At 42.0% G+C, this 19009-nt stretch overlaps 1 protein-coding gene across 1 annotated transcript in view; it reads right to left on the bottom strand.

Annotated features, from left to right (window-relative positions):
* Positions 1–2629: 2629 nt before the first annotated feature.
* Positions 2630–19009, bottom strand: part of LOC136750058 (alpha-N-acetylgalactosaminide alpha-2,6-sialyltransferase 2) — a 32054-nt gene continuing 15674 nt past the window's right edge. Inside the window, exons 3-9 of the mRNA XM_066704816.1 lie at positions 9447–9609; positions 9037–9205; positions 7455–7593; positions 5942–6045; positions 4347–4430; positions 4149–4248; positions 2630–3572 (exon numbers count right to left, since the gene is read on the bottom strand). Of these exons, the coding sequence (XP_066560913.1) occupies positions 3375–3572; positions 4149–4248; positions 4347–4430; positions 5942–6045; positions 7455–7593; positions 9037–9205; positions 9447–9609 (957 nt within the window). The 3' untranslated portion in view covers positions 2630–3374. The remainder of the gene's footprint in view (positions 3573–4148; positions 4249–4346; positions 4431–5941; positions 6046–7454; positions 7594–9036; positions 9206–9446; positions 9610–19009) is intronic.

The raw sequence follows: 19009 nt of genomic DNA, 5'->3' as shown, positions 1-19009 counted from the left end.
CCTTGAGCTCAGTCACTGTTTACCCTGGAACATGTCTCATATTAATGTCTGGACTCGGTTCAGCGCGCAATGCTTCGGAGTTCGTTTTCATGTAAAGCAGTAGATGATCATGAGAATCCAGGGGCGTCGCTAGACTTCAGGTCACCGGGGCTGACGGTGATCTCTCCGGTATGAGTGTGTGTGTGGGGATGGGGGGGCTGACGGTGATCTCTCCGGTATGAGTGTGTGTGTGGGGATGGGGGGGCTGACGGTGATCTCTCCGGTATGAGTGTGTGTGTGGGGATGGGGGGGCTGACGGTGATCTCTCCGGTATGAGTGTGTGTGTGGGGATGGGGGGGCTGACGGTGATCTCTCCGGTATGAGTGTGTGTGTGGGGATGGGGGGGCTGACGGTGATCTCTCCGGTATGAGTGTGTGTGTGGGGATGGGGGGGCTGACGGTGATCTCTCCGGTATGAGTGTGTGTGTGGGGATGGGGGGGCTGACGGTGATCTCTCCGGTATGAGTGTGTGTGTGGGGATGGGGGGGCTGACGGTGATCTCTCCGGTATGAGTGTGTGTGTGGGGATGGGGGGGCTGACGGTGATCTCTCCGGTATGAGTGTGTGTGTGGGGATGGGGGGGCTGACGGTGATCTCTCCGGTATGAGTGTGTGTGTGGGGATGGGGGGGCTGACGGTGATCTCTCCGGTATGAGTGTGTGTGTGGGGATGGGGGGGCTGACGGTGATCTCTCCGGTATGAGTGTGTGTGTGGGGATGGGGGGGCTGACGGTGATCTCTCCGGTATGAGTGTGTGTGTGGGGATGGGGGGGCTGACGGTGATCTCTCCGGTATGAGTGTGTGTGTGGGGATGGGGGGGCTGACGGTGATCTCTCCGGTATGAGTGTGTGTGTGGGGATGGGGGGGCTGACGGTGATCTCTCCGGTATGAGTGTGTGTGTGGGGATGGGGGGGCTGACGGTGATCTCTCCGGTATGAGTGTGTGTTTGGGGATGGGGGGGCTGACGGTGATCTCTCCGGTATGAGTGTGTGTGTGGGGATGGGGGGGCTGACGGTGATCTCTCCGGTATGAGTGTGTGTGTGGGGATGGGGGGGCTGACGGTGATCTCTCCGGTATGAGTGTGTGTGTGGGGATGGGGGGGCTGACGGTGATCTCTCCGGTATGAGTGTGTGTGTGGGGATGGGGGGGCTGACGGTGATCTCTCCGGTATGAGTGTGTGTGTGGGGATGGGGGGGCTGACGGTGATCTCTCCGGTATGAGTGTGTGTGTGGGGATGGGGGGGCTGACGGTGATCTCTCCGGTATGAGTGTGTGTGTGGGGATGGGGGGGCTGACGGTGATCTCTCCGGTATGAGTGTGTGTGTGGGGATGGGGGGGCTGACGGTGATCTCTCCGGTATGAGTGTGTGTGTGGGGATGGGGGGGCTGACGGTGATCTCTCCGGTATGAGTGTGTGTGTGGGGATGGGGGGGCTGACGGTGATCTCTCCGGTATGAGTGTGTGTGTGGGGATGGGGGGGCTGACGGTGATCTCTCCGGTATGAGTGTGTGTGTGGGGATGGGGGGGCTGACGGTGATCTCTCCGGTATGAGTGTGTGTGTGGGGATGGGGGGGCTGACGGTGATCTCTCCGGTATGAGTGTGTGTGTGGGGATGGGGGGGCTGACGGTGTTTTCGTATTAAGTTTTCGCACGTCAGTATAATATAATCGCGCAGAAATGCCGTTATGGGAAATAATCGGAATTGAATCAAAAGACCCGGGGCTATTACTAAGAGACCTAATGGTCTAAGTCTAAGCCTTCATATGCTTAATTAGTCATGTGAAATAATAGAAACCACAATGAGTCACTTATTCCTGTGAATGATTCGCAGCCTCATTGGCACTAACGTTAGGTTTATGCATGCAGCTTGTATACTCTATGTGCCCTGAAATCAACTGTCCACCTATATCCATACATTTAAGATTGTAAAGCAGTGTGAGGTAATAGTTTGGTTTCATTTTGGTATTAAAGGAATTGTATTCATTTAATTCTGTTAATTTGGATATTAAATTTGCCATTTGTCACCTCAGGGCTGTAAGTATACAAAAAACACTTTTCAATATTTTGGCATCATACCCAGGAGTCTACAAATTCGTGTTGCTACAAAGTTCAGTACTCACCTCATTGCAAAGTTGCTACAACGTTAGCTGGGATCATCCTTTCAAATGAATTCTAGCCTATTAGGGCCTTCACTGTGACCAGCACAAACCACTTCCTGGAAGGCAGCCCCCCCCAATCCACCCAGTTAATCTGGGTGGGATGGCTTGCTGTATTGTGTCAGTCTTTTGTTTTTCCACCATCTAAGTTTCAGGTTTATTTTCTAAATTGATGGACACAGATATTGATGTCAGTCAAAGAGGCCAAATCAATTTCTAATTGAACTTCTGTGAAGTCAGTAAACCAAAACAATGTCCAGTTATAGTTTTATTATTTGTAGTAGTAATCGTATTTATTCAAAACATTAAGTCACAATGTTAATCTGATCTGAATTGGGCAGATTGAAGTATGCTGAACAGTCTTTCAGTCAACCCCTTCCGTTATTTCTACAGCTTCCTGTATTTTTAAAATATGTATTAAAAATTAGGGTCTTGATTCATTCAGTTAATCAGTTTATTACTTAATTTATCAGACAATATGATAAGAAAATATAAAGCAATTTCAAAGGAGAGGACATGGCTCATGACATAATAACCTGGGCCACTAGGTGGTGGAAATGTACAAACGTCTGGTCAAGGGGTGACCACAGAACATAGAATCGATCACTGAACTTCATACAGATGAAAAAGCTTAAACACTGGTGGCAACTGAGGCTGCACCAATATAAGAGTTGAGTATTTGGGGAAACAAAGGTCAGTATTCACACAAACAGGCACGTGACACATCTGAGATTAGCAGGTAATTTATATCAGGTTAACTCCACAATACACAGATTTGCAGACCACTTTGCTGTGGAGAATAATATTCAGTTCTACCAACTAGAGTGAAAAGGAGCCTGCTGGTCCAGACAGGTTTTCATAGTTTATGGAGCATGTTTCCTTCTGTACAATGGTGGTAAAAATAACAACCAAGTGCTACTAGCAAGACTGCTTTGGCTTTTGTCAAGCAAGGGTTTGTGCTTTCTCAAGTTTGTTTGGTGAGGTAATCGTTGAGCCGTCTTTACTTTTTCAACCTACCCATTTAGTACATATAGTACTATATGGTTCTATAGACCTATATTCAAACCATGCTTCCTTCTCTAACAACATGAAAATAAATAATGATTAAAATTAAATTAAATAATTATCCAAGTGGTAGTTCAGTTTATCCACTATCTAGTTAAATAAATAAAAGTCTCTTCTTATTTAAGGTTTTTGGTGCTGCTGAGGCTCGTCTTTCCGCTGGTAAAGTTTCAAGATCTTGGTGTCATGCAGTTTCTTCCAAGTTTTGATTTCCAGATTATAGTCATGATTGATGTAGAAAATCACTCTGGTTTTTGCCTTTTCACAATAGTAGTTGGGATACTTGTTGTGGTCTTCTGTGATGAATCCATAGGCATCCACCTGAGAGCAAGAAAAAAACAGTGAGAAACTGGGCTGATAGAATGGGTTGTCAAGCAGGAGAGCAGTATAGACTTTCATGGCATGGGGAGGGCTTGGCTTGGTGAAGGTGCACCCAAAAATAATTGTAGACTACATGTGTTTGTGCACACCAGGGGTTAACTTGACTTTCAGCACAGTGACAATAGCACACCACTGTATGTTCATCATTTAATATCCATACAGCAAACCTGTGAAACTTTTAACATGCTTTTTCTGTGGTTGTACCACACCTTTATGTGGGTTTATTGTGGATTTAATACACTTAAGTGTGTGTCACTACACTCTACCATGAATAAGGCTATGTTATAAATAACCTTGGGGGCCCCCTAATGGCCTGGGGCCCCAGGCAGTTGCCTGCCTTGCCTGTTCACAAGCTGCGCCTCTGGTCTTAATCAGGTTCTGTAGCTCTAATAGAGAGCAGAAAAAACACTGAACTATAAAACAATGGGTCCAAAGCTCAGCATAGGGAAACACTAATCTAGTTTATAGACTATTTTTCAGTTTTCTGGAAAGCAGTAGAGGAGCAAGGTGGCTTACAACATCGCAGACATGCAGGGCTAAGAACAGGGTGAATGCCCCATTGGTTGGCCTGAAGATGTGCCAGTGTGGACCCTCGAGCTGCTTGGACTTCATGAACCTGAGGTGTGAAACAGAGAAAAGATTTAAGACCGCTGACCTGGGATCGGAATCACTGGCGGCTAACGTTTTTCCAAAGCTCTCCTTTGTAATTCTTACCTGTTTTTGACATATCGGAGGAAATCAGGGTGTAGCACATAGAACCTGTTGATATCGAACTGACCAGCATATTCTTTCCATGGCCTATAAAGACAAGCCACAAAGTAAAACAAAACTGATAATGCAACAATAATGCAACAATAGCAACAAAATGTTCCCTCTAATCATTCACCTTGTTTAGTCAGTGTTTGGTAATGTAAAAAGTACAGTACAGTCTGGAGAGGTCTGAAAGGGAGATTTGTAATGTGCTGCTAGTTTGAGGTTTAAAAACACTCTTGTATATCCCATTCTCCTACTGAACAACCAACATCTCAGGCTGCATATAAAAATGAAGGGGCTGAGATGCACAGTTATTCATCACACGTATTAGTTGTTTTCAGGTTTTATTCACTTAGATAAAATAGATTCCTGATACATTACTGTTGCTTCCCAACTCTTGCTTATGCTGGGGTCATACTACATTATTTCTACAATCGGACCCGATTTTGTGAACAGTGCGCAGCTCACACTTAACGACTATTTTGCACCGAATTGCTGTATTTTGCGCTGTGAAGAAGCGCACACCGATCGCTACAGGGACACATATGGCCATGAGAGCCGCACTGTGAGAGCCGCACTGAGCGACACACCGGCTCTGTCCATCCCACAGTGTGAGCAGCGCATTGGAGGGTCGATATTTAGTGCAGACCTGGTCAATTACAGATACTAATTGGTATTTGAAAATATTATTTTCCCTGTATTAGAGTATTTTAAAATAACCTGCGCCGAAACAACCATTGGTATTTGAAGTATTTTAATAAATACGTATGACAATCTTATTCTTCTGTCATGTTTATTCTCCTGATTCTTTTCTCTTCTTCAGTCAGCTCAGCTCATTGGCTGCTGATGACGTCACTCTCCACGATCGGCGCCGATCGAGTCGTAAACATGAAACGGGTTTAAAAAACTCAGCGGCTCCGACCAGCTTACGATCGGATCGGAGGAGCGACGCACCAGCCCGTCTCTCACTGCATGACCAGCGGCAGCGGGACGCACCCGACCAGCTGCCTGTCATGAGGGCCAAATCGGGCTCAAATCGGGCTTAAAATCGTGTAGTGTGTCCCAGCATACTTGTTAGACCCGACAATGGACTCATTGGCAGGAATGACGCACCCGAGTGTGCATAGCTTTGGATTTTAGGAAACAGGATGACCATCCACTGTGTTTACCTGTTTGGTCAGTTGCTCGGTCTGTATATATCCACCTGTCTGTCCGTTTTGTTGTGTGTTCAGGAAAGAGGGGACCCGATCCAACTTAGACAATGGAAACATTGTAAATGTAGCCTATGTAATGATGATGATGACGATGGGGAAAAAAAATCCTGCTGGGAGTGTCCAAGATGAGGTAAATGATTGCTCATCTTCAGGAACCAGGAAATTAACAAAGGTTGTATTTAAATTGGCGCTGTATGCTCTTCATTGTTCTAGCTGCCTGACCCATTCTGTGGGCCAAAAAATGTACCTGAGCAACTTGTGTATCCTGGTGAATATGTTACATACTTGAATATCTTACATCCTCTTAACCTTTTATTGTTAACATGAAAGTGGGAAACTTACCGCCGATTCCTGTAGGGCCCAAAGGCAACAGATGTGTTCCGTAACAGGCCTGTGAGCCACTGAAAATCTCGCATGCCCTCTGGGATCATGACATACTTGATGCCCTTTAGAAAAGAAAGTACACAAGACTGTCAGTGGTAGTGTAATAGAAATGTCTATTGCATCAAAAATAGGCTGTCCGAAATTCCACAGAAACTTTAGTGAAGCTCAACTGTCTTTTACTTCAGCCAATCGTCAGATGGACCCTTAAGAATGTCAAACTCAATGTTGGAACACAATCATATTTGTGGCATGGAGCTGATCAGGGGTGGGATCTCTAGTTCATGAGCTCTTAATAACACAAAAAAATTGGTCGATTCAATTCAAAGAATAATACATTTTACGAATTCCAAATTACACAAGTGTGTACAATATATGAGGTCTTACATCCTGGATTGTAAAAGCTGAGTGCAGACAAGATGTTAGGTCACAGTCAAGGGCCAAGGAAAAGGGAGCATAGGGGAAATCAAACAATATGAGTGCTAGTAACGCAAGGCAAGTAGTATGATAAAACATTGTAAAGTGTAATCTTACAGGATAATAAATGACTAAATTACAAGTAGAGTCTGAAAAGGTGCATCTTAAGTAATCGCCGGAAGGAGGTCAGGGACTCTGCTGTTACTTAATTAATTAATTATATTAATTGTATTAAAGACAGAGTGTGGAAAATTTCTTCCTGCTCATGTAGACAGATGACAGTATGCTTACCTTGATGAAAATCTACATTATTAGGTGATAAACATGGACTTATTAGTTGGTTTTCTGTCCTCCATGCCTAATGGTTTATTTTTACACCTTGTATTAATTGTTCTCATATGTGAAGCGCTCTGTGGGTCCTTACACATTATAAAGCAATGCCTTTAAACATCTTTATTCAGACCAGGGCTTAACAACCTAATCCTTTTCATGACCCCAGTTTTACATAGTGGCAATATTTTGCAAGCCCAAAATGGACCACAGATAAATAAATATATATATATATATATATCATAAATGTAGCATTATAATGCATGTTTAAATTCGTAAATTAAAACATTTAAAAACATTTTAGAGTATCACTAATGTATTATTAATTTAAGAATTATCAATGAATAAAGTCAGCTAGCCTAGAGGTTTTGGGACGACATTTGTTTTTAATCTCAAATGGAGTCATGACCCCAGGATTGGGAACCACAGATTTAGATTAAATGTGACTCAACAATATTATTATACCATCAGTTGGTAAACTGACACATTTGGCTGAAACAGTGTCTATCCTTACTGGAAAATATCAGGGTCTGGCTTACACTGGAACCAAGCTCTCAATTTACTAAATTAACCTATTTTGTGTTTAATGAGTCAAGATTAATGTGATCTTTAACCACTTTATGGAATCACCTGTGAAACAGGGTAAATGTCTTTGAATTGCACTTCTGTGGCAAAAAAGTACAGTTTTTCCTGCATGAGCATTTGGGGAACCACAACAAAAAAATACCTCATCATGTGGTATACTGTCAAAGCCAGCCTTCTTAAATAAATACAAGGAGGTGGTCAAGGAGTGGGCGGTGTGGATGTAAACTGAAGTTTTCTTTCCAACGTCGTCTTCATAGCCTTTGATTACAGCACCATTCATCCTGGAAAAATTGTAACAGGCAGGTGATCTTAGTGTAGTGTGACAGAAGCGGAGGTTAAAAAAAATAAATAATAAAGAATTAAAAAAAAATAAAAAAATACCTGGGATGTGGAACACTGGGGAAGGAGGAGTGTGACAGGGAGGGGGTTAATTGTCATTCCCTGTCTGCTTATGGACTGCAGGTGGTTGGGGTGATTGAGCAATTAAGGTCAATCAACCCCAGCAACCTGACATATATAAATAGGGGTGGGGCAGAGGACAAAAGGAGAGTGTTGGGCCGGTAGCAAGGAAGTTGTTTTGAGCTGACAGTTTGGTTTGTTTTAACTGTGTAGTCAGTGGACCAGCTGGTGTTTTGTGTTGTAGTTATTTAGTATAAAACTTTGGTTGGCCCACACGCCACATTTTGTTTGGTTATTAGATCTGTAAATTGTGAAGTGTAAGATATTAGGAGCTGGGATTGTTGGGACCCGCCCTGAAGAGTGGGCGCAGTAAAGGTTGGGTTCTGTCAGGTCACAGTAGGAGACCTGAGAAGAAAATAGTACTGTGAAGAAGAAAACAAGTAAATAAACTTTTCCCAACTAATCCCTGAACCCGTGGAGTACAGCCTGGTTTTTCTGCCTCCCTTCGGACAAAAGTAGAGGTAACAGTAACGGGAGAGTCCGGGCTTCACAGTAGTTACAGATCCTGCCTCCAGCTTATTCCTGTGACTCTGTCTTCTCACTTCCCTTGGGAAAGCTGGTGTGCAGCTGGCATACAGCTGGCATTATGGAAGAGCCTGATTTTGATGGCACATACAGTGAAATACACTGGTGCTCTTAAACACTTTCACATTCAAACCAACTAAGATATCCAGCTCGTATGTTTCAGGTCTCAAAGCAAAAGAGCCAACAGATAGACCCACGATTGGCAAATATTGGCATTGGAGGCCTAATCTAATTAATAGGAGGCCTTTCTTTAGAAAAACAGGTTGTTTCCCAACCATGTATTTGAAACTGAATTTCTGCAAGGTGTCAATTGGCCAGTGAAAACCATACAATCCAGATGGGCCCAATGGTCTCCATGTGTTCACAACCTCTCTCACATTCTTATGCTTCTCATTAACTAGTCTGTGCTTTTATTAATAATTGATTTGTAAGCATACCAAGATCATTTGATCTCAATATTAATAGTATGAGCAGTTTGTGACCCCATTCCATTCCATACATTACAATCGTTGTCTATATACAAGTAATGATCACCCAAATCTCTTTTGTACCTTTTTATAGCAGTCACTGTAGGAGATTAAAGGGTTAAAATCTGGAAAGAGATTATTGGTAGGGCAGAGACCAATCCTTCTATTTAAAAATGGCTGAGGAAAGTCAGGAAAGGGGTTGCCACTGGAGCCAACAATGTTAAAGTATTGACTCTTCATCTGGGAGGAGCTCAGGGAGAATAAACAACTCACCGAAATACATAATCATGAGAATCGATTTCTTCACCCTTCCTGGAGCCATTGAGAATCCCTCCATTCCCGACGACGGCGCAGCGGATACAGCCTTGGGGGTCGGTTTTGGGAACAGGCAGGAGCTGATAGTCTTTCAGTTTGGGGATCAGTTCTATGGCCTCCTTCACTTCTGCAGGGTAATTCAAAAGAGAAGAAAAGGACAAATGTTGTAGATTTGCCTTCTCAAACGATGCACTGTGGAATGTGTGTGTATTCCGTTTGCAGCAGACCAGAATTAATCTGCTTTCACACGGCACTTTCCCCAATGATCTTGGTTTTCTTGCAGTTTAATTGAGTGGAGGATATGTCTAAAATAAAATAATAATTAGCAGGAGGGTGTACAGTATCAGAGGAGGCCTCTGCTCACTTACGGGTATAGTTCCCTCCCATGAAGCCGAAGGGATTGTTGAAGTGGACCAACCGGTTCCATTCACTCCTGCTGAAGTGCTCCTTTTGCATAAAGATTTGAATGTCTGGAACAAAAGCCTTCTTAAACTCAGGGTCTTCGGAGGCCATGATTGACTCTGGGCAGGTCTGAAACAGAGCAGGACATATAGGGCAACTGAGGTGAGTACAAATAGTGATTAAAGGCCCATTCTACACTGGCACATCCTTCTGGACTGGTGGACTCTTCCAACACAATTAAAGTTACACCTCCATTGAGCCCCCAGCTGAAAATCATTTCAAACAGAAACAAAATCTATTCAATGTCACTCTCTGAAAGGTGGCATAATAGATTTGAAATGCACAGCTTGGAGATCTGGGGTTTGATATCTATAAATTACAGAAATCCCACACACAGTTTACATTAACAATTTGTTTAGATTGTTTACCTCCCCTTCAATGCTTCTGACATTTAAGTGGCACCGCACCAAGATTTCATGAAGACATAATTTGTTAGAGCTCTGGAATCTGTATAGAGAAATGCATAGCCAGCCCTGAACTGATTTGGTAGTTTTCCCCTACTTACATATTGTGCATGAGTAAGATATAAAGCACTTTTCCAGTTTGATTCATATTCATATAAGCACATTTTTACATTTAAAGATTGAAGACTCACCAAATAATGGTGGATGTCAATAGCCGGCATGTATGCTCTTTCAGGGTTATAGCATGTATTGTCATTACTTCCCGGAAACACAGTGGAAAAACTACAAAAGCACCAGATCTCTCTTCCCCACATCAACTCGAGTCATTATTATAATTTGCTTCATCTGAATCGCACCACTTGCCTGTGCTGGTTTGTATGAATAGGCGAATTCACTTTGTGAAGTTAAAGAGTAACTTTTATATTCCAGTACTATGCTGTCCCAACACTCCAGTTGTGTAAGCCATAATCATGATTACTCATCGACTATACATATTAAACTGCAATAAATAATTTCGTTTTTTCCCCCCCACAACTTCCAAGTGAAAAAATATTCTAGTAAAACATTGAAAAACTGAAAAAGCCTGGTTGTATAAGTATCCACATCCCATATAATAGCAATCCTGAGAGAGCGAGCAAGCGGACGTGACCGGTGTAGCCCACTGCACGTCTGAAGTGAAGCAAGAGCAACATCGACAGCGCCGTGCAGAGCGCCTGTGCCGTGGATGTACCGCACTCAAGGGCAGCAAAAACAACAGCGCACACAGAAGGGCAGCACTGCTAATATGTCTTTTTCTAACGCCATTTACTGTTTGTCGTGCAGCATGTTTACCATGGTTAGATCCACCGACCATAATGATAATTTTACTTGCACAAAATGCGTAGTTAATAAGGAGTTGGTGGAATGAGTACACGTGTTGGAGGGGCACGTAGATACTCTTAGAAAAATAAAAGAGGGCGAAAATTGTCTGGACTTGGTCTGTAGAAACACGGATCCATGCTCTGTAGCAGCGAGAGGCCACACCGGCGGCTGCGCAGTCTCAGCAGGCTGCTGGGTCTCGGTAAAGAGTGGCTCTGGAAGCGCGAAATCAAGAGCTAGCGCTCAGGCGCACTGGTCTCCCATCCGGGCCGCGAACAGATTTGAACCCTCGGCGGCGCGTCTGCGGAGAAGGGGCTCATTATTGAGACAGCATAGAAATATAAAGATTGTGTCACCAGTAGTAGAAGTAAAATGCCTCCCGGGAGCCAGAGTCTCTGACATCGAAGCTAAATTAAACTAACTGCCCAGCAGTGAAGTTTCTGGCACTAACGATATTAGACTTAGACAATCAGAGATTTTAAAAAGAAACTTTGCATCACTATGCAAGACAGCGAAAACACGACGTCAGAATATAATTGTCTCTGGCCCGCTACCAACATTACACAGAGGGGATGAGGCCCTCTGTATTTAGCTGGTTGACAAGCTGGTGTGCATCAAATAATTTAGCTTTTGTGAACAATTGGGATTGGCATGGCTTATACAGAAGAGATGGGCTCCATCCGAGCTGGAGAGGAGCGCTAATGTTATCTAATAATTTAGCTAGTTGTTTAAAAACATAACTCTTCAGAGTACCGCTCAGGCTGCAGGCTCGCCGTCCTACACTGCAGTCTGCCTGTAACTTCCAGCATAGCCTGACCCCGATCCTAGATCCCTGCCTGGGGGCATCCAATAAAGTACATAATCCTGAAATTAAATCTTATACAAACAAAATAAATAGTTATCCTATTAAAACAATAATTTTTCATAGGTTTAGATGTATTCCTTCCTCTCGGGGCCCTCGTTTCAACAATCTAATAAAAGTTAAAACTACACAACAGAAATTCCCTGTTAACATTACTCCTCCCATGTATAAGCTTGCTGTCTTAAACATCTGCTCACTACCTAGCAAAGCAGCCTTAATAAATGACACCATAACTGACACACATAGATGTGCTCACCATGACTAAGACCAGACGACACTATTCCATTAGTAGAAGCCTCTCCTATTGACTTCTCTTACTGCCAGAAGGCCCGTACAAAAGGCTGTGGGGGAGGCCTAGCCACCATCTACCGCACAGACCTGCATCTCTACTGAGCCACATTACACAGCTTCACATCTTTTGAAATTCACCTGGTAGAATTTAGGCTTAATCCACCTCTTCAGTTTATAGCTGTTTATAGGCCACCAGGCCCCTATTTCTTTTTATGACCGAATTTAGCGATCTCTTATCGGACTTAGCCATACACTATGATAAACTCATTATTTTGGGGGACTATAACATACATATTAACATTAAAGATGACCCCCTCACAACCTAATAATATCACCCCAAAACCAGACAATTTCTGACCACTGCCTTATTACATTTGAGCTGCCTGGAGTAGAATCAGACAATCATCAGCAATGACTTCATGGATCATTTCAATAGCAAAGTTAACGGCATTAGAAAACAGATAGAACAGGAAACATACACAGATACTATAGCCGACGCATGCAGTCCTTCACAGCCCCTACCTACCTTGGACTCATTTAACGCAGTGAATCACCAGGAATTGGTATCTGTAATTACTAAAATGAAAACTACAACCTGCGCACTAGACCCTATACCCACTAAACTGCTAAAACAATCTCTGCAATTAATTATTCACATAATACATAATATTATTAATGTCTCTTTATTCTCAGAATCTGTTCCTGAATTGTTTAAAATAGCTGTAATTAAACCACTTCTTAAGAAATCCAGCGCCGACCCTAATCAGCCTAAACACTATCGACCTATCTCAAACCTTCCCTTCCTTTTTAAGGTTCTAGAGAAAGTAGTTGCAAACCAATTGCAAGCTTTTTTAACTGAGAATCATCTTTATGAAAAAATTAAATCAGGCTTCTATTCCGGCCATAGCACAGAAATGGCCCTGTTAAAAGTATTGAATGACGTGTTTCAGTCCTCCGACTTAGGGCACGCCAGTGTTATTATTTTATTAGACTTAAGTGCGGCTTTTGACATAATCGACCACAAAATCTTGATACACCACTTGTTGGCCTGTCTCACAATTTACTGTCATGGTTTAAATCATATCTGTTAAACAGACTCCAATATGTACAGATTAACGAGAACCACTCAAACATAACTGAGGTTAAGTACGGAGTCCCACATGGCTCAGTCCTCGGACTTATACTTTTTTCATTGTACATGCTCCCTTTAGGTCATATCATTCAACTACATAATACTAACTTTCACAGTTACACAGACGACACACAATTATATTGTCCCCTCTGTCTTAGCCTTTAAATCGTGACTGAAGACTCATCTCTTTAGTCTCTGTTTTTTCTAGCCCATAGTGCCGCCAGTGTGCCATGGACATGCAATTGCACAACTGTCTTTGGAAATGTCCTGCACTGCATGACCAGTATCTGAGCACAACTGTCTTCTTGTCTTCCAGCAACAGCCCCCTCTGAGGGTCCAATGAGGCACCTCATTCCCCACCATGGAAGTCTGACGAGGCACAACCCTCCTCCGGGACCATCAACCAAAGGATGTTGATGATCCAACCCCCTCACCCCCAATGGCCGGTGAGAGGCCCCCTCCAGAGGGAAGACCACAGCCAGCAGTACCGATCAATAACTTTCTCATCTCCTTGCTGCTGTAATAACTATACTGCCTGGAGGGGAGGCAACCATTAGGCCTAGGCCCTAAGCCGTGGACCCCCAGAGATTCATTTTCTCCTACATGCCTACATAAATGGTTTATTTATTTAAATGTTCACTTACTTTATTTTAGATCATGTAAACTGTTTGCAGGTCTATATTTATTTTACTTTATTGTATTTATGTATTATTTTATTTTGCTGTACATTTGTTGTAGGTTTACCAGTCTGTAAAGCGCTCTGTGGTTACCGTGCAAAGGGCGCTATACACATAAAAATTGATTGATTGATTGATTGATTGATTGATTGATTGATTGAATTAGCTCAGGTATAACCAATTGCCTTGAAATTGACACCCCACGTTAAGTGGCCTGTAACTTGCGTTACATTCTAGTGATTCACATGATTTCAGGATAAATTCAGCAGTTCATCAGGATACAATCAGCAGTTCCTGTAGGTTCCCTCTGTTGGGCAGTGCATTTCAAAGCAAAGACTCAATGGTGAGCACCAAAGGGCATTCAAAAGAACTCTGGGACAAAGTTGTTGAAAGGCACACATCGGGGATAGGTATAGGATTATCCCTTGGAGTATGGTCGAGCTGATTATTAAGAAGTGGAAGGTGCATATCACCACCAAAACTCTGCCTAGTTCAGGCCAGGCTGTCCTTCCAAACTGGATGACTGAGCAAGAAGCAGACTGATCTGAGAGACTACCAAGAGGCCAATGGCAATTTTGTGAAACCTGCAGGCTTTTATGGCCAGGCCTGGTCAAAGTGTATATGTGACAACAATATCCCAAGCACTCCACAAATTTGGCCTGGTAGATTTGGATCTGTAAACTCTTGTAGTGACATAGATAGTTTACTACTTATGTTTGGTAACTTGATGAAACCCATGTTCAAAAGCAGTATGGTACAGGTCTTTATAGTTGTTGTAAATGTTCTTGCATTACACTTTTGTGTTTCCAATCAATAATAATAATAATAATAATAATAAAACTTAATTGTCCATTTAATAATACATAAAAACGGAAATTAATTTTTTAGCTTACACCTTGGCACAATAACACCAAAAAACACACAACAGTAGTCACACAGGATTAATAAATAAAAACATAATACACCATGTTACAAGCTAAAAGCACAGCAGTAACTCATTGTTAACCAGCAACATCCTTTACTCACATACAAGCAGTACACCCCTACATATATTCTCCCATACAGGAGGCACATACCTGTACACATACTCTACCATACAAACAACACACACCTACACATATATTCACCCCTACAGGACACATACACACACAAATTCCCACACAGAGTATCCCCACACTTCTCAGGTTCTCATCTCTTTTTCCTCATTAAGGATTAAAATTGCAGATGGAATAAACTATTTTTTTGAACATATTTTTCATCCAAGAAGAACTTCATATTGTTGACCTGATCACAGTAATTGAAATGATGAGTTAATAGGATGTGTATTGTCATTAGAAATGTGAATAGCTTTCCTTCTGACTGCTTGATGATACAGATCTGCTAATTGTAGCTCTGTAATACCTATTATTTGACTTGCCTGGTTTGACAACTCTTTCCAATTTTGTTTTATAGCGGAAAGGTTGCCATACCATGATACTATGTTAAAGGTTTGAATACTCTCAATTAGAGATCTATAGACAGACTTTAAAAAGGTCCTTGCCAACATCAAAACTTCTTAATTTCCTAGTAGAAAGTAGAAAGAGTCGCTGTTGTGCGTTCTTATATAATATACACTCACCTAAAGGATTATTAGGAACACCTATTCAATTTCTCATTAATGCAATTATCTAACCAACCAATCACATGGCAGTTGCTTCAATGCATTTAGGGGTGTGGTCCTGGTCAAGACAATCTCCTGAACTCCAAACTGGATGTCTGAATGGGAAAGAAAGGTGATTTAAGCAATTTTGAGCGTGGCATGGTTGTTGGTGCCAGACGGGCCAGTCTGAGTATTTCACAATCTGCTCAGTTACTGGGATTTTCACGCACAACCATTTCTAGGGTTTACAAAGAATGGTGTGAAAAGGGAAAAACATCCAGTATGCGGCAGTCCTGTGGGCGAAAATTCCTTGTTGATGCTAGAGGTCAGAGGAGAATGGGCCGACTGATTCAAGCTGATAGAAGAGCAACTTTGACTGAAATAACCACTCGTTACAACCGAGGTATGCAGCAAAGCATTCGTGAAGCCACAACACGTACAACCTTGAGGCGGATGGGCTACAACAGCAGAAGACCCCACCGGGTACCACTCATCTCCACTACAAATAGGAAAAAGAGGCTACAATTTGCATAAGCTCACCAAAATTGGACAGTTGAAGACTGGAAAAATGTTGCCTGGTCTGATGAGTCTCGATTTCTGTTGAGACATTCAGATGGTAGAGTCAGAATTTGGCGTAAACAGAATGAGAACATGGATCCATCATGCCTTGTTACCACTGTGCAGGCTGGTGGTGGTGGTGTAATGGTGTGGGGGATGTTTACTTGGCACACTTTAGGCCCCTTAGTGCCAATTGGGCATCGTTTAAATGCCACGGCCTACCTGAGCATTGTTTCTGACCATGTCCATCCCTTTATGACCACCATGTACCCATCCTCTGATGGCTACTTCCAGCAGGATAATGCACCATGTCACAAAGGTCGAATCATTTCAAATTGGTTTCTTGAACATGACAATGAGTTCACTGTACTAAACTGGCCCCCACAGTCACCAGATCTCAACCCAATAGAGCATCTTTGGGATGTGGTGGAACGGGAGCTTCGTGCCCTGGATGTGCATCCCACAAATCTCCATCAACTGCAAGATGCTATCCTATCAATATGGGCCAACATTTCTAAAGAATGCTTTCAGCACCTTGTTGAATCAATGCCACGTAGCATTAAGGCAGTTCTGAAGGCAAAAGGGGGTCAAACACAGTATTAGTATGGTGTTCCTAATAATCCTTTAGGTGAGTGTATATTAAAACAAAATCTAAATTTTCAGTGAACAGAAGGTTTTGGTCCAGCACAGTACCAATGCCTCGGTTCCCCTGGCTTAAGCGTCCGTGCCGTGCCGTGCCGGACACGTCCCAGAGCTGTTTCTGTAAAAGCAGGCCGCTGTGAAGTCCGTCCCTCTTATGGAGGAGCAGCGATTGTGGGTTTCGTTTGGGTTTCGTTTTAAAAACACACACAGAGAACAACACTACGAGCGACACAGCCTGATGTGGAGAGGACTTCTGTGTCTGTTTTATTCTTTCTGCTTTACATGATTGTAAACAGCGTAATAAATATACGTTTCTGTTAAGAGATATTAGGAAGAGCTAAACGAATATAGACAACATTATATTCAGACACGTCCCCATAAGAATACGTTTCCATGTGCAACAATAATACTAAATAGCAAATATGTATTGTTATTATTATCGTCATCATTTGTGCTAGTATATATGCATTTTAAACGGCACAGCGTGACTCCCTTAATGTAGTACTCTTTCTGCAGATTTGTAACTGCAAACAATACTTTTTGCCGTATTATTTATAATTTATTTAGTAGACGTCCTTAACTAGGGCAAGTTACAGTTGAAACAAAATACACACGTTTCACGATTAATCATCCAGATACAATATGCAATGGACTTTTATTAAACCAGTCCTTAATGTTTTAGAGGGAAACCCAGATCTGCTGTATTTATTTATTAATTAATTTAACTTGTAAATGGACACATGTTAATGCCTGATGTGATGAGCCTAACATTTTCCTCCATCCACAGCAGCACAATTATTTTGTTTTCTAAACATTTAATTCTAGAAATCTTTCAGCACACCAAGCACTCAAAGTATCAACCCACTGAAGTTACTGCAATAATGAAGATGCATATTTGAGACAAGCCACTAGTGCCATATCATCTGCATATTTAATCATGGTACATTCACTATTATTACACATCATCTCATTTATGTAGATTGAGAAGAGAACCGGAGACAAGACACATCCCTGAGGAACCCCTGTATTTACAACATATTCATCTGATAAAAAGACATTCACCTTAACAGCCTGTGACCGATTGCGCAGAAGTGCCTGAGTTATCTAAATGGTGAAAAGTTAAATCTAAGAATGTCAAAGTAGCATCCTCTATTCTACGTTTTGATTCATAGGCAAATTGTAATGGATCCATCTTATCAGCTACATTTATGGTCAGCTGATTACAAATAACTATTTCCATGCATTTGCATAGCATAGAAATTAAAGCTACAGGTCTATACTCATTCAAACATTTAGCACTTGTTTTTTTGGAACAGGTATTATGGTAGAAGATCTCCATGTTCGAGGAACAAGTCATGTATTTAAAACCAATTGAAAAAGTTGGGCGAATACATGTCCAAGCTGTGCATCACATTCTTTGAGGACTCTTCCCTTTAGGCCATCTGGCCCAGGCGTCTTACAGGGACTGATCCCTGAGAGAATAGTCACTATGTCCCTTTGCCTCACTGTCACCAATGATGGGTTCAGGTTAAGTGTTAGATGTAGATGTCTTTGAATTTGTTGGAAATGTTCTAGCTTTCATTCTGCATTGTAAGCATTAAAATCTATGCGCAGCTAATACACTGGAGAACCACTTTATGATATTGGACAACAAATTAAATGAATGTGATAGTAATAAATATACAAGTCAAAATTGTAAAAGGACACTGTATGCAATGTAGTGACACCAATGTGTTAAAAACTGTTGGTATCTATCAATGTAATGGTAGGTTGACGTTAAAGCTAAACAAAATCAGATTGTAAAGAATTGCAGCAGACTACATGTGACTGTGAATCTCAAATTAATGTGCACATTCGTATAGCAGTGGTTATATACAGTACTGTGCAATAGTTTTAGGCAGGTGTGAAAAAATGCTGTAAAGTAAGAATGCTTTCAAAAATAGACATGTTAATAGATTATATTTATCAATGCAAATGAGTGAACAGAAGAAAAATCTACATCAAAAACTAGGAGTCCTGGAAGTGATGGTATGGCCCCCACAGAGCACTGATCTCAACATCATCGAGTCTGTCTGGGATAACATGAAGAAAGAGAAGCAACTGAGGCTGCCTAAATCCACAGAAGAACTGTAGTTAGTTCTCCAAGATGTTTGGGCCAACCTACCTGCCGAGTTCCTTCAAAAACTGTGTGCAAGTGTACCTAGAAGAATTGATGCTGTTTTGAAGGCAAAGGGTGGTCACACCAAATATGGATTTGATATAGATTTTTCTTTTGTTCTCTCACTTTATATTTATCAATTAACAAAATATATTAGCATGTCTATTTATGAAAGCATTCTTATTTTACAGCATTTTTTCACATCTGCCTAAAACATTTGCACAGTACTGTATGTGTTGGGAAAATGT

This window comes from Amia ocellicauda, chromosome 5 (genome assembly GCF_036373705.1).
Source record: "Amia ocellicauda isolate fAmiCal2 chromosome 5, fAmiCal2.hap1, whole genome shotgun sequence".
Classification (NCBI taxonomy): Eukaryota; Metazoa; Chordata; class Actinopteri; order Amiiformes; family Amiidae; genus Amia; species Amia ocellicauda.
Note: the sequence above shows the minus strand (reverse complement) of the source record. Positions and strands in the feature narration are given on the sequence as shown.